General features: G+C 36.4%; 1 protein-coding gene across 3 annotated transcripts in view; it reads left to right on the top strand.

The window, feature by feature from the left end:
* The first annotated feature begins 81 nt into the window (after positions 1–81).
* Positions 82–13,824, top strand: part of LTN1 (listerin E3 ubiquitin protein ligase 1) — a 33,394-nt gene continuing 19,651 nt past the window's right edge. Inside the window, exons 1-12 of one of the 3 annotated variants that reach the window (XM_064523809.1) lie at positions 82–300; positions 2,001–2,204; positions 2,632–2,730; positions 3,806–4,036; positions 4,834–4,886; positions 5,315–5,495; positions 6,205–6,378; positions 7,424–7,614; positions 8,914–9,061; positions 9,451–10,239; positions 10,781–10,822; positions 11,988–12,180. In XM_064523809.1, the coding sequence (XP_064379879.1) occupies positions 115–300; positions 2,001–2,204; positions 2,632–2,730; positions 3,806–4,036; positions 4,834–4,886; positions 5,315–5,495; positions 6,205–6,378; positions 7,424–7,614; positions 8,914–9,061; positions 9,451–10,239; positions 10,781–10,822; positions 11,988–12,180 (2,491 nt within the window). In that variant the 5' untranslated portion in view covers positions 82–114. The remainder of the gene's footprint in view (positions 301–2,000; positions 2,205–2,631; positions 2,731–3,805; positions 4,037–4,833; positions 4,887–5,314; positions 5,496–6,204; positions 6,379–7,423; positions 7,615–8,913; positions 9,062–9,450; positions 10,240–10,780; positions 10,823–11,987; positions 12,181–13,824) is intronic. The other 2 variants (XM_064523817.1, XM_064523802.1) reach the window with 2 other exon arrangements.

Genomic DNA, 13,824 nt, shown 5'->3' with positions numbered 1-13,824 from the left:
GAGCGTACGAAAAAGCCGTCAGTGCCCTTTAAGGGGAGCGTGGCGCGGCCCCACGTGACTTTAGCGCCGCTGCCCGGGCAGCGCGCGCACCTGCGCGGGGCTCCCCACGTGAGGATGCGGCGCCGCGCCGCGCCCCGCCCCGTTCGCTGTGACGCAGGCTCGTGCCCTTCCCTCCGGAAGTGCGGCGCTCTCGTGCCTCCAGCTGCGGGCAGTGGGTCTGGAGGCGCTGCTGGACCCCGCGCGCACCCCGTCGCCATCATGGGGGGCAAGAACAAGCAGCGGACCAAGGGCAACGTGCGGGTGAGCGCGCGCCCCGGCGTCGGCGGTTGGGGGGGGGGGCGTCGGCGGGGCAGCCCTCCATGCCCACCCCCTCCCCCCCCCCCCCGCTGATTTACTGCGGTTCTGCCCCGGCGGGTAACGGCCGCTGCCGCCCCGAGCCGTGTAACGGGCCTGGGGGGAAGCGGCGCGGTGCGGTGCCGTGCCATGCCGGCCTGGCCGTGAGGGGCGGCGGCCTCCTACGTCGGCGCGGAGGTTGAGGCCCCCCCCGTCGGCTCTCCGCGTCCCCTCTCACCGGCGCCTCTGTGACAGGGCCCTCATGGCAGCGGGCAGCAGCGCGGCCCGGCCCCGGGGCTCTCCCTCGGGTGCCGGATGACTAGGGCGAGGGCCATTGGTAGGCTTCAAGTGGTGGCTCCTAGCTGGGCCTGTTCCTCTGCTTCAAATAATAATAAAAAAGGCATGGTGGCTTCATTTTCCTGCAGTGGTTATAGAGGCTTTCCAGGGAACTGGAGGGGTAGGAAGGTGTCATTGCAAAATCATCGGGCTGTAAGTTTAACTGGGTTTAACTACAGTTAGTGTAATTTTCTCTAGCTAGTCTTATGACACAGCTGTTGTGGTGTTTCCATCTTATATGCCTTCTAAGTGGTGTGGCATCTGTCATGTATGGTGCTCTCTCAGTATGGGAGAATTGTGCATGAAGCATGTGTTTAATATATATAGTTCTTATAAATCTTTCTTTTATGTATTTAGAAATGTTTAGGGGACACAAAGAAACATGTCCTTATAGTTAAGGTTTCATAGGTGCAAAAACTGGTCAGTTCACAAATACAGTAGTCACATAAATTCTGGCTTATTTACTTTTCATTTGTAGTGACAGTTGCAGTTTTGTGGATTTTTTTTTTTGATAGTAATGACAATTTGTCAAAGTTCATTATACTTTTTTGAATTTTTGAGGTGTCAGGACCCATGAAGTATTACAGGGACACTTGAAGCATCAGCTGCTTTTGGGATATCCTCCTCTAAGAAGTATGCTTGAAATAAATGTGAGGCCATTGATATGATGAGCACAGTGTTGATTTATCTGGGACAAGCTATATGGGATGCTGAGCTCCAAAACACTTGCTTTAATACCAGTGGGATAGTGTTACATTATATTAAATATGTGTTGTCTTGCTCCGTTGTTCTCTATCCTTCCTGGGATGCTTACTTGTTGCTGGTAGCATCTTTTTGAGTGATGGGTTTTCTGACCCGCACCTCCTCCCATTGCCCCTCTCCCCCACCCCCCAACATTAAGAGTGTTCCTTGGAAGCTGTATCAGTCTGTATGTAGTGTCATGAAAAGAACTGGAAGAAAGAAAAGTAATGAAGGAGTCTGAATGGTTTTTTAATAAATTGTTCATGTACAGGAGTATGTCCTTGTTATACTTTTTCATATGTGTATAAAAATAATATTATTTTCCATAAGTATTCATGGATTAAAATCATTATGAGAAAATGGAATGCTGATTCTAAAAAAAAAAAAATTTTCCAGGTCAAACTTCTATGTTTAAAGTGTAGGTAGCCTTTTTTGCGAGGTTTTGTTTTAAATAGAAGGTTAATTATACAATATAAATAAACTTGTTTCAAGTGCATGAAAAAGGTTTACAAAATCATTTTGATAAGAAATTAAATAGCTTAAAGTGACCAAAATATATAACTGACTAACATCTCTCTTTTTTTAATCAGCCTTCTAGTAGTGGCCGAGCAGCAGAGCTCCTTGCCAAAGAACGTGGAACAGTGCCTGGGTTTATTGGCTTTGGAACCTCTCAGAGTGATCTAGGATATGTTCCTGCAGTTCAAGGAGCAGAGGAAATAGACAGCCTTGTGGATGCTGATTTTCGAATGGTTTTGCGAAAACTCTCTAAAAGGGATATCACAACAAAATTAAAAGTATGTATATCCTTTGTCACCTCTAGATTTTTTTATGGGAAGAGCAATACATTTTTCTTAAGGGTGGGAGAGGAATCTGCCAAGGTAGCTGGTTCATTCCAATAAATTTCCTAGAACATACCATCATTTTTTCACCTCTACTTTTACATGTCACATAAACTACGTTTGGATGTGTGCAATCCAAAGGGTATCTTGGAGAACTTCTAAAAAAGGTCTCTCAGGCAGTGCGTTCATAAAAATATCTCTAAATGGTATGTTGCTTCTTGCTCAATTGGAAGAAATGAACTAATTAGCTGAAAATGAGAATTACAGTATCTAATAGAAAATGGTAAGTTACAGAACATATCTACCTGACATTTCTTAAACCATATTGTTGATTTTTTTAATTTAATTAATTAATTAATTTATTTATTTATGTTTATTTTAGGCTATGCAAGAGTTTGGGACAATGTGCAAGGAAAGGGAAGCAGAAGTTGTTAAAGGTGTTCTTCCTTACTGGCCAAGAATTTATTGTAAAATCTCTCTAGTAAGTATTAAAATATCTAAATTTAAAACTTCTCTGGATACTTTCTGTGAAAACCCTTAAGGCAGTTGTATTGATATATTTAACTGTTTATTTTTGTTGGATTTCCTGTCTTGTTCTAGGAAAAAGATTAAGTTCATGGAAAATAGTGTTCCTTGTGGTTGATATGTTTCAGTATTTGCTGTGGGTGAAACCCTGAACTGTTGATGCCCAAGCTGTATTTTTGGGATGGGGATAAGTGTTTGTTAGAACTTCGTTAAAAGGATGATAGAACTTTTTCAACAGAAGAAATCTCTCTTTCTTTTTTTATTTATTTATTTTTAATGTAGAGAGCAGAATAGGTAAAGAGAATGTGCTATTTAGTTAAGATAATTATAAATCTTCTTGAGCTAGGGCTAATAGCTGACCAGCCTGATTATTAAAAGAATAAATAGAAGCATATGCAGCCTATAATATTCACCTAACCTATAATATTCCAATACAGTATTTTAACACGTATCCGAAGTATCTCAACAGGCTACTGTTGGAAACAGGATATTGGACAAAATGAGTCACTATTCTGATCCATTAGAGCAATTCCCAATACTTTTTTTAGGAGCCAAGAGCATAGAAATTCATGATGATGTAAATTCGTACACGAATAATTGAAACTTGCAAATAAGTGATTTGTGTAGGCTTCTGTATGTTTTAACGCAAAAAGCATCTTACCTAAAGGCTACCTCTCTCTCTCTTTTCTCCTGTCTTTCTTTTCAATGTTTGTATAAAATGGAAACAACTGTAGTTAGGGATATCAGGGTTACAATTTTGGATGTACAACACATATGGAGGTGCTAGTTTAGGACCCTCCCCTGTATCTAGGGATGCCATTGAAAAAGACTTGTTTTTATTTTTCTGCATATTGTCAAATCTCTCTAGCCTGATTCATTGCAAAAATGCTGGTACTAAGAGAGAGAGAGCTTTTCTCTTTAGATGGAAGGAATTGAGACGTAAGGGTATACTAGAAGAATTTTTTGCTTTGAAATTCCTGACTTCAAAAGTACACTTAAAACAGTAAAACTTTTTCTCCTTTTTTAAACAGGATCATGATCGCAGAGTTCGAGAAGCAACCCAGCAATCTTTTGAGCAACTGATTCTTAAAGTAAAGAAACATTTGGCTCCTTACTTAAAAAGTATCATGGGATACTGGCTGATTGCTCAATGTGACATTTACTCCCCTGCTGCTTCTGCAGCAAAAGTAGCTTTTGAAAAAGCTTTTCCTTCAAGCAAGCAACCTGAAGCCTTAGCATTCTGTAAAGATGAAATTCTTAATGTGAGTTTATATATCTGAACTTGCTGTGGTAGTTTTATAAGGCTTTGTGTGAGTATATATCACCTTTTAATACAAGTTCGAAGACTTATCCTGTCTCCATCCATTCCTAATGGTTAAATTTCAGTAAGATTTCTTTTTTTTTTTCCCCCCTCACCTGAAATTTTCCTGCTACTAAGGTCATGAAGACTGAGACAAATATACCTCTTCTTTATTTATTTTATACATGCAGTTACATTGACTGGAACCATACAACTATAGGAATGAATATGAAGTAAATTTTCTTGCTTGCATTTCGATGTAATGATGCTCAGTCAACAGATATTATCGCTCACAGATGGAGTAATGATGCTGGTATGGTTTAGCTGCAGTGGTAGAGGACTAAAAAATGCTGAGCACTGTTTCAGAAAGCCTCTCTGAGATGTGTGCTCACCAAGGTTCCTAATCTTCTGCCATCATATATGAAACTGAATTGTCTGAATTTAAAAGGCGTGCATTGCTGTCCTGTCGTATGGAAACATAACTTTTTTTTTTTTGTCTCAGCGTGTCTTTTTTGTCAGAAGCCTGTCAGCACGGGACTGCAACTGAAGGATTCTTACAAAGTCTGGATTCAAACAGTTCCACCACTATATTTAACATGAGTCAGTTCCATTCTGTTCTTGCTTGGTAGCATGTCAGAACATGTTTAGTAATGACTTCACTGAGGTGTAAAGATATTTCTGAATAATGTGTAGACTGTATGATTTACTTGTAAATAGTAAGTTCTCATGGTGTGTGTTTTGTTCCCCCCTACCCCCAAGGTACTTCAAGATCATCTTCTGAAAGAAACACCTGATACACTCAGTGACCCGCAGTATGTTGGCCGGCTTTAAAGTATATCTTTTAAGTCTTAGTCTGTATTGGGTGTTCTCTTGTCCAGGACGTAGTGGATTTACTTGTTCAAAGAGGGAGAATAGTTGTTTAAGAGTCCAGATCCCAACTTTCTTTGGGGCTTAAGTACAAGTATCTTAAATTACTGTTGCCTAGCTCTTGTTTCAGCTTTTTTAGATGTAGCATTTGTGAATACTTGGGAGACAAGAGGATTCCAAACTATTTCTAACATTTATAATGTAATTTAGTAGTATTAGAACCTATGAAAAGTTTATATATCTATATTGCTAAATCAAATAAAATCAAAAGAAAGACAGAAAAAACAAAGACAGTATAGTTATAAAGAGCTTTTTTTTAAGCCCACTGATTAATTCACAGTTAGTTTTAATTTTTTGTTTTTGTTTTTCTGAGAACTGTACCAGAGGAAGAAAGAGAAGCCAAATTTTTCCGGATTCTGACCTGTTCCTTGTTAGCTTTAAAGAAATTGTTTAGCATGTTGCCAAAAAAAGAGATGCGTTCACTGGAGGAAAAGTTAATGTCACTTCTATCCCAAAATAAATTTTGGAAATATGGTAAACACAACATACCACAGGTAATTTTATTTTTTTTTAACATCATCTTTATTTTGGTGGGTTTTAGTTAAAGATAATAATGCTAAATCTGAGGAAACACCAATTTCTTTTATTCTACAAGAAAGAATGAGCTTTTGTGCTTCACTGAATTATGTTTGAAGTGGTCTGCAAATTTCTAGGCCTTAAATAGGCAGTATTATAGACAGTATTACTCTAAAATTTCCCTAATAGGCTGATTTATTATTTTGATGCCACTATCATCTGCTTCTTGGCAATTTGGAGTTGTTTCAAATTCATTTAGAAGAAACAAATTGTGTCATGTTACTGCATGTGGTCACAGTGTTTCGGGTTTCATTATTTATACTATTTTGTTAGTCTTTACTCTGCCAAGAAGTAGCTGCCTACAGCGATGAATAAATTGATTCCCGTAGTAGTTTATTAGATTTTTTTTAAGGTGCTTTTGGATAAACATGCCTTTCAGAAAAGCATTATAAAATAAAATGTTCAATGTGCATGTTGTTACTGAAAGAGGTCTTACTTTCAAAAATTTACAGGCTTGTCAAGTAATTTCTTTATTTTTAATAATATCTAAACTTTTGTCTATGTGATAAAATACTATGACTGCATATTGCAAATTTGTGCCGCTTCAAGAGTAACATTATAAAACTACAGATAGTGAAATAGTACTGTCAGTTGCCCAAAATGTTTATTTTTTGTGGCTTTCATCAGGTTCGCTCAGCTTTCTTTGAGCTGGCTTCTGCTTTTTGCCAGTACCTGCCTGAGCTGGTAAAAGCTGAAGCGCCAAGAGTTTGTCCTGCTGTTCTTCTCAGCATTGATGACAGTGATGCAGTGGTGTGCCCGGCCCTTTGGGAAGCTGCACTTTATGCTCTTGCCACAATTGAGGTAATGTGGGAAATATAAAAGGCAGGTGTTTTATTTAAATGTCACATTTAACTCCTCACAGAATGCCAGTGTTCTCTATGTAGAATTAGGAGGAACAGTTTGACTGGATTTTTCTTTATGATTAACAACACGAACTTCTCAATGCTAGACACCCCTTCTTCCTCCTTAGGGTACTCATTTTTCAAACATAGTGTATCCAGCATCTCTGAAAATCAGTGTTGTTCTGTTAGATTAATTTAACCTGAATGTCTTGCATTAAAAATAGTTACTAAGTAAAATAATATTTAAAACTTATTTCTTGGTTAAGGAAGGTTCCAAGAATGGCCTTCAGTGCGTTTTTGGTTTGCTTGTTTCCCCTTCTAGGTTAATGCTCACTCAGCCTGATGACCATTTTTGTTTTCAAAGTGAAATACCAGCTTCATTGAATTTAGTAGCAGGCCAAGCAGTGCTTCCTTAGACAGTTATCAAGGTTTAATGCTGCAGATCTGTTTTGTAATTGCTGGTGTAAACTGTAACAATTCATGAAAAAAACAGATTTTTTGTTTAATCCATTTCTTATGACTTTAGATATCTGGAATCATAATAAATCAGGTGACAAAAATGTTCAAGGGGAAAAAAGTGCTGAGATATTTTGTAAATATTAACCTTTTGCAGCGAGTTTGAAGTTTGTGATACTTCTACAGTTATGATTTAGAAATCATTGTGTGTTCTTGATAAAAAGAACTGAGAGTTAAATACAGGACTGGATGTGATGGTGATTTTTATGAAGCATCCTGAAATGCAGGATCACTAAGGAGAAACCTTTAATGGAGGTTTGCTAACGAGGAAGCTCTGTCCTTAAACAATATTGAAATGGTTTTATCACATTAAATTCTTACAACTCACTTTTTTTTTCTTTTTTTTAAAGAAATGCTGGCAAGGCAGTTTAAATATGATGGTGACTTTCTTCGGTTACAATGTGGTGAGGTAGACTGAATGACAGGCTAAGTTATTCCAAGGCAACAGAATTTTTTTTAATTCAGAATATCTGTGTTTCTTTCTGAAGGACTGTTGGAGTCATGTAAATGCCAGAAAAGGAGTTCTACCAAAGCTGTGGACGGTGCTTCGAGAAGGTGGACGAGGACTAGCTACTGTCATATACCCAAATCTCTTGCCATTTATTAGCAAGGTACCACTTGGTATTGCAGAACCAAAGCTGGACTATTTCAGAACTTTTTTCAGCTCTATAATTCAAGGGTATGAATCATAAATTTACTTCTTTTTTTTGAAATCTCTGTTATTTACATTTTGAAGTAGGACTTTCCTATTTCCTTTCTTCCTTTAAAAAAAAAATTAATTCTTTTTTTAAGCATTTTAAAATAGGTAATTATGTATCCTTTGGCTGGAGGATATTTAAATATGCATCAATTGTTTATTTTGGGAAAAGACTGTTTCCACTAAAATATTTGAAAATTAATGCTTTCAAAATACTTTTAAATGTCCAAAACTGGAGTCAGTCCTTTGTAGCTGTCACTGTCTTCTTAAAACTTCAGCCTTCTTTTCAGTTTTGTGTCTGTCTCGTCTAAAACATTCTTATTTTTCTTGTCAAACCTCATGTTTATTCATGGTAAATTTTAAAATGAGAAATGAATTTAGTGTTAAGAATGGCTTTGAAGATACCAGACTCTTCTCAGTAGTGCGTAATTATTACAGAGCTTATAAAAGATTAGCATTTTAGTTGTAAAATTTACTATATGCAGGAGCTTGATAATTCTCATGATTTTAAAGGATTTGAACTTTATTATTTGTTTTGCCTTTAAAATACTTCAAAACTAACTTTCTATCAAATGTAACTTAAATACATTTATGTGCATTATCTACATAACGCCATATATAAATTACTTAATGACTAAAATGTAGCTTATTTAAAAATCAATTCTTGATTGGCATTGGGACAGTCATTAGAGCTCTTGGAAAAAAGAGCTACGTAAGGATTGATTTTGAAGAGCACAGTAAATTTTATTGCAAGTAGTAAAATGTTTGTAATATCTGCATGGTAATTTAATGAAAACTAGATCCCACTCTCACTCATGCACACAAATCAATTATTTTGACTCAAACCGATCATGGTGAAACCATCTGGTTTTTCTTTTTTGTTTTTGTGGTGATTGGTTTCCATCTGTCTGCCGTTTATTTCATACGGCACAGGATTAAACTAGTGACATTTTCGAACCTCTGCTGTTTGTGTAGAATGTTGCAGAAGAGATTGGACAAATAGATGAAACAGCAGACAGTGTACTTGCTTGCATATATGGTTTCTGTATTTATACAGATATCTATGAATCCTAAAACTTGATGAAAAAGTTATGTTATATGAAATGCCTTTATTTATTTTCTTGACTTTTTGAACAAGTCTGATTGAATTTGTTTTGATCTGACATCCCATATTGTTTTCCTGATAAAAGCAATGTATTCAAGCTTACACTCAAGCATTGTAATTGGGTTTCTCAGAAGCATAAATGATGGATTTGTTTTCCTCATGTTGCCTTTCAATAGGTTGTCAAGTGAGCGAGCAGTAAGTAGCCATTCAGAAAGTTCAGCAATTATAACTGCATTTATGGAATGTCTGCGCTTTGTCATGCTACAGAAAATAGGTGAAGATGATGAGCAAAGACAGATTCATCAAATGCTTATATTTGACCAGGTATTGACTAGAAATACTTAATATTGCTGTATATGTCTTTAATATTTTGAAGTTGAAGAGAGCTAAGTTTCTGTGACAATTTGTTCATCTATAGAAAGTCTCATTACATTTTATGAAAAAAGTAATGTTAGTTAAGTTAGTCAAATTTTTCCGTGCCATAAAATCAGCCCTTCTAGTGTGAAGTTTAAATTAGATGTCTAAAAAGAGCATCTTGTACCTCTTCCTCATCTTTTTTCTTTTTTTAATTTGTGTTAAAGCATGAGTAGTCCTGAATTTTTTGGAATTGTTTCCAGAATGTTTTTCAAAATTATAGATTTTCTTGGTATTATAAAGAACAGAAAGAATATCTGTTTGGCTTTGTATTCTTTAATTATTTCTTGTCTTTATAGCTAATTCCTCTTACTGATGCTGTACTTAAGGAGCCCAGGTTACAAAATGGACCATTATTTTATCAAATAGCAGAAACACTGAGCTCTTGGGAAGCTAAAGCAGAACTCTCCAGTGATGATGGCACCGATGAAACTTTCCAGAAACTGTTATCAAATTTTTGGGACTGTCTTCTAAAAATGTGTGTGCTTCATGTTGATACTTTGGACGCTGATGAGAAATCGTTGCTTGCTATATCTGGTATGCTAGAAATTCTTCAGAATCCAAATAATGCTACAAAACCAAACAATAGAAAATCTCTAAAAATCAGATTTACAGATGAGGATGAATCTGAAAAGAATGCAGAGAATGGAAAATTTACAGAAGTGAAAAATAATAGTGACTCTGAAATACAGGCTGAACAACAGCATAGTTTGCATTTAAGGAAAGAAGCTTTAGAAAACTTAGTCTGCAACCTTGCTGAACTGAGTATTGTGTATGTCAATGAACAGAAGTCAGAACAGCATTTGAAATTTCTTTCTGCCTTGCTCAACTCCTTCTCTTCAAAAAGAGTTTTTCACGTCCTTTTAGAGCAGGGAAACAGTGCAAGTTGTGCTCAGGCTAAATCCCAAGAAAAGATAAAAGCTCATCATGAAAATCCATCTGTACAGTTTCTGCATCTGAATTTAATAACTTGGCTGAAAGAAGACTGGAGGAAAGACACCCATTTTCTTGTTGATATTTTGTACAGCGTGCTTAATTGTTGTAACAGTAGGGATGAAAGGAAAATCATTCTTGATGATTTAACAAAGGTATGACTCATTTTCCTAATAGGTTAATGTGTCAAAGTGACTCACCTTTTTGTGGGATGTGATTGATTAGTTTTTATTTTCGGGTTGTGCGAGATGTTCTGCATGAACTTGAATAATTTCAGTGTAAAGAAGGTCAACTTAGAAAAGGTTGACATTAGACTGTTACTGTGAGGGATTATGACATCAGTATATGTCCTTTCCTATATGGCATAAATCATAAAGTAACAGAAGTGCTGATGTTAAATTTCTTACTTGCTTCTTTATGCAGTTTAATTCTATACTAGCCATTGGTGACTTTTCTCTTAAGAGAGAAGACTTGAGAGGCAAAGGCTGTGGTATAATAAAAATAACTCATCAGAGTTAATAGAATGAGTATAGTAAAAACAAATCATCAGGATAACTTTGTTATTGAAACTTAGCAACTTTTGCTTCTTCCCTGCAGAAATTAAAGTTGTAAAACAAACAGTTAAAATGGTATTAAATACTTCAAATTCATCAAAGAATTTCTGATCAACTTTGTGGGATTTTGTTTTCCTTCCAGATGGATCTGAAATGGGTTATTCTTCTCCAGATAATTCAAAAGGTACCTTTTCAAACTGTTTTTGTTCTTGTTTTGCATAGTTTTGAATATCTCCCTGGTTTTAACCTTGAGAATTATATATGCTGGGGTAACTTTTTCTTAAGTAATGTTAGGTTCCATACTTTGAAAACCTTGTAGTAATAGTTTGAGTGCTGTTTGTTTTTAGCCCCATTTAGATGTGGGGACTATCTTACAAATGAAATGACAGTATTGAGAAAAAGAACCATTTATCTTTGTCCCTTCTATTTTTGGTGATTTTTTTCTCTGAGCTAGTGGAATTCCTGATTCGTTTCTGCTCATCTAAGCTAGAGAGAAAGGAGTTTGGTATTAGACCAGTGATTTTAGGTGAATCATCTACATTTGTGTCATCATTCTCCACTGATTATTACTCTGTGCCCATTTGTTTTAAAAATGGGTATATAAACTCAAATACTGTTTATAGAAACCCATAAAATACTGATGGTTTAGGGATGTATTCAGAATACTTTAAAGGATTATTTGTACCGTCACCTTTGCATCGTGGTTATGAGGAAAACATAATACTCCATTTCTGTACATGGGAAACTGAGGGACTGACAGGTAAGTGATTGCCTGGGAAGAAATATGAAGTGTATTACAATTTTTAGACAAGAATTCATAACACTTGATTAATAATCTAGTGTGTAGACCACAGTATCTTTCCTTACAGATATTGTGTACTTTATGAATCATCAGTTTTTATGATTTTGTTATTTAAAATGGCTTACCACCAAAATAATGTTTCTGATTTGTGACCCGCTGTTTGTTTTTACAGAAATTCAGATGCTATAAATAGATTTTATTTCACTTGGTCATCTAAAAGTTTAAAAAGTAACTTTCAGTTGGTCATTCTCTGGGCTCCATAGTTGGAGAAAAGAAGAAATAAGCTTTCTTTAGGGTGACTCATTTCACCGTAAAGTCTGATGTAGCCATAATAAGTTGCTGTCTCTTGTCTGCCCAAAGAGGAGGTTGGGGGGATTATCACGAACATGGTACTTACAGACTTACCGCTTATGACACATACGATTCTCACTCCATCTATGTAGAGTTGAAGTATTATTTCTGAGGACCATATACTAATCTTATGTTTAGTTAAAAATAAAAGTTAATAACCTCAAAAGGCTAATAGAATTATTTTCTTGTGATTCAGGCATGCTCAAGCACAACAAAACTTTCCTTAGTCTCTGGCTGGCTGAAAGGAGACACACTTGGAGAAAGACTTGTAATGCTGGCAGATGATCTGTGTCATCTGGGTTTGAAACCCATCGTGGCTTCATCAGAAACATCCTCTTCAGAAAGGTGGACCCTTCTGAGCTTAGTGTTGTCACAACACATTAAAAATGGTAAGCACATTTATTCTTTGGACTTTGCAAAGTGTAAATACCGTATTTATACTTTACGCTTTGCTTTACGCTTTCACTATACTTTACTCTTTACTTTGAGAGGAACTCCTTGAGATCTTCCAGATTACTTAATTTGTAACATCTGGGTTTTTTTCTATTTTTACCTAAACCAATTAACCATATCCAGTTTAATTTCATAAGCACTAACTTGCAATTGTGGCATCACATATTTTGTCTGTGTAGCTAGTGTGTCAGTGCAAATTTATGAATCTGGAAAACTTGAAGAAAATTTAAGCAGTAGTTGGATTTATTAGCTAAGCTGCTGTAAAATAATATTGTTAGCTTTTAAAACATACCATCTGAAGTTTACCTTCGAAATAGCATATCAAGAATCAATGGTTATACACCCATGGGTGCAGTGGCAGTGCCTTGTTACAGGAGTTAAAAATTGCTTTGAGCCATTTTTTGTTAGACTTATATATTGGGGGGAAAAAAGAGTGTGTGCACTCATGTCATACATGTACTTTATTTTTTGTTGTTTGGTTTTAAATAACAACCTGTTTCATTTTTTCTGTGCATTTTGTGGCACCTGTGATACAGACTTCTCTACTGGAATTGAATTTTCCTGATGTGTTTTGCATGTAAGCTTTTTGTTTGCATTATGTTAAACTCAGTATTTGTTTTGATCCCTGAAGTAATATATATGCTTTAATTTTTCTGAATGCTGGGTGTGTTTGTGCTGTTTTTAACTTCAAAAATACCCATTACAGCCATCTTATGTATATTTGTAAGCAGTGCATTCTGGGTGTGCTATAATATTGCTGTTTTTGTTATTGGAACTTTGGAACTTTTGATGCAAAGGAGCATCAGGAAAACCTGTTCCTCATTCCAGATAATGCATTCAACAAACTTGCTTGTGAGTCGGAGGCTGATTGTCCAGTGATATAGTTTGTTAGCTCTAGAGCTGGAGGTATTGTGCTGAAGACATTCGTTTTGTGCTGAGTGCTGTATAACACAATTTTAATGCATGTGGATCAAGTCTGAGAGCTATTCAAGACCGATAATTCTTCTCAACTTAATAATTTAGGCCAAAATAGAGAACATGGACTTTCAAAAAAATTTTTGCTGAGATCTGTCATCTGAGTTTCTCAAGGTAAAATGTATGGAGTAAATGGAAGGGCCTTTCATGGATCGATCGCAACATAGGATTGAAAGGGGAAAAAGGATAAATAATGAAAGGATGATAATTGTTTCTGATAACAGATTATTCAAAGTAGTCAAATCTAAAACTGCAGGCAGTTGTAGCAGCGTCTTGCCATACTGAATGATTAATTGGTAATATTACAGCTGAAATTCTATTACAGTAAATACAAAGAAGTGTACATGGGAAGAACAATTTTAACTGTATTTATTCAATAACAGGCTCTGAGCCTTTATGATCTGAGAGGAGAGATCTTCAGTCATTGTGTTGGTTCCCTGCAAGTGGCAGCTTGCTCCTTAGCAATTAAAAAGGAATATAGGTTATTAGGAACTGCTGGAAAAAGAGTTGAGACATGGAGCTATTGGAGCGAGTCCAGCAAAGGGCTACTAGGATGAGGAAGGAACTGAAGCAGCTCTCATATGAGGAAGGACTGAGAGAGCTGG

This window comes from Dromaius novaehollandiae, chromosome 1 (assembly GCF_036370855.1).
Source record: "Dromaius novaehollandiae isolate bDroNov1 chromosome 1, bDroNov1.hap1, whole genome shotgun sequence".
In the NCBI taxonomy this organism is placed as follows: Eukaryota; Metazoa; Chordata; class Aves; order Casuariiformes; family Dromaiidae; genus Dromaius; species Dromaius novaehollandiae.
This window is presented reverse-complemented; position numbering and strand designations above follow the sequence as displayed.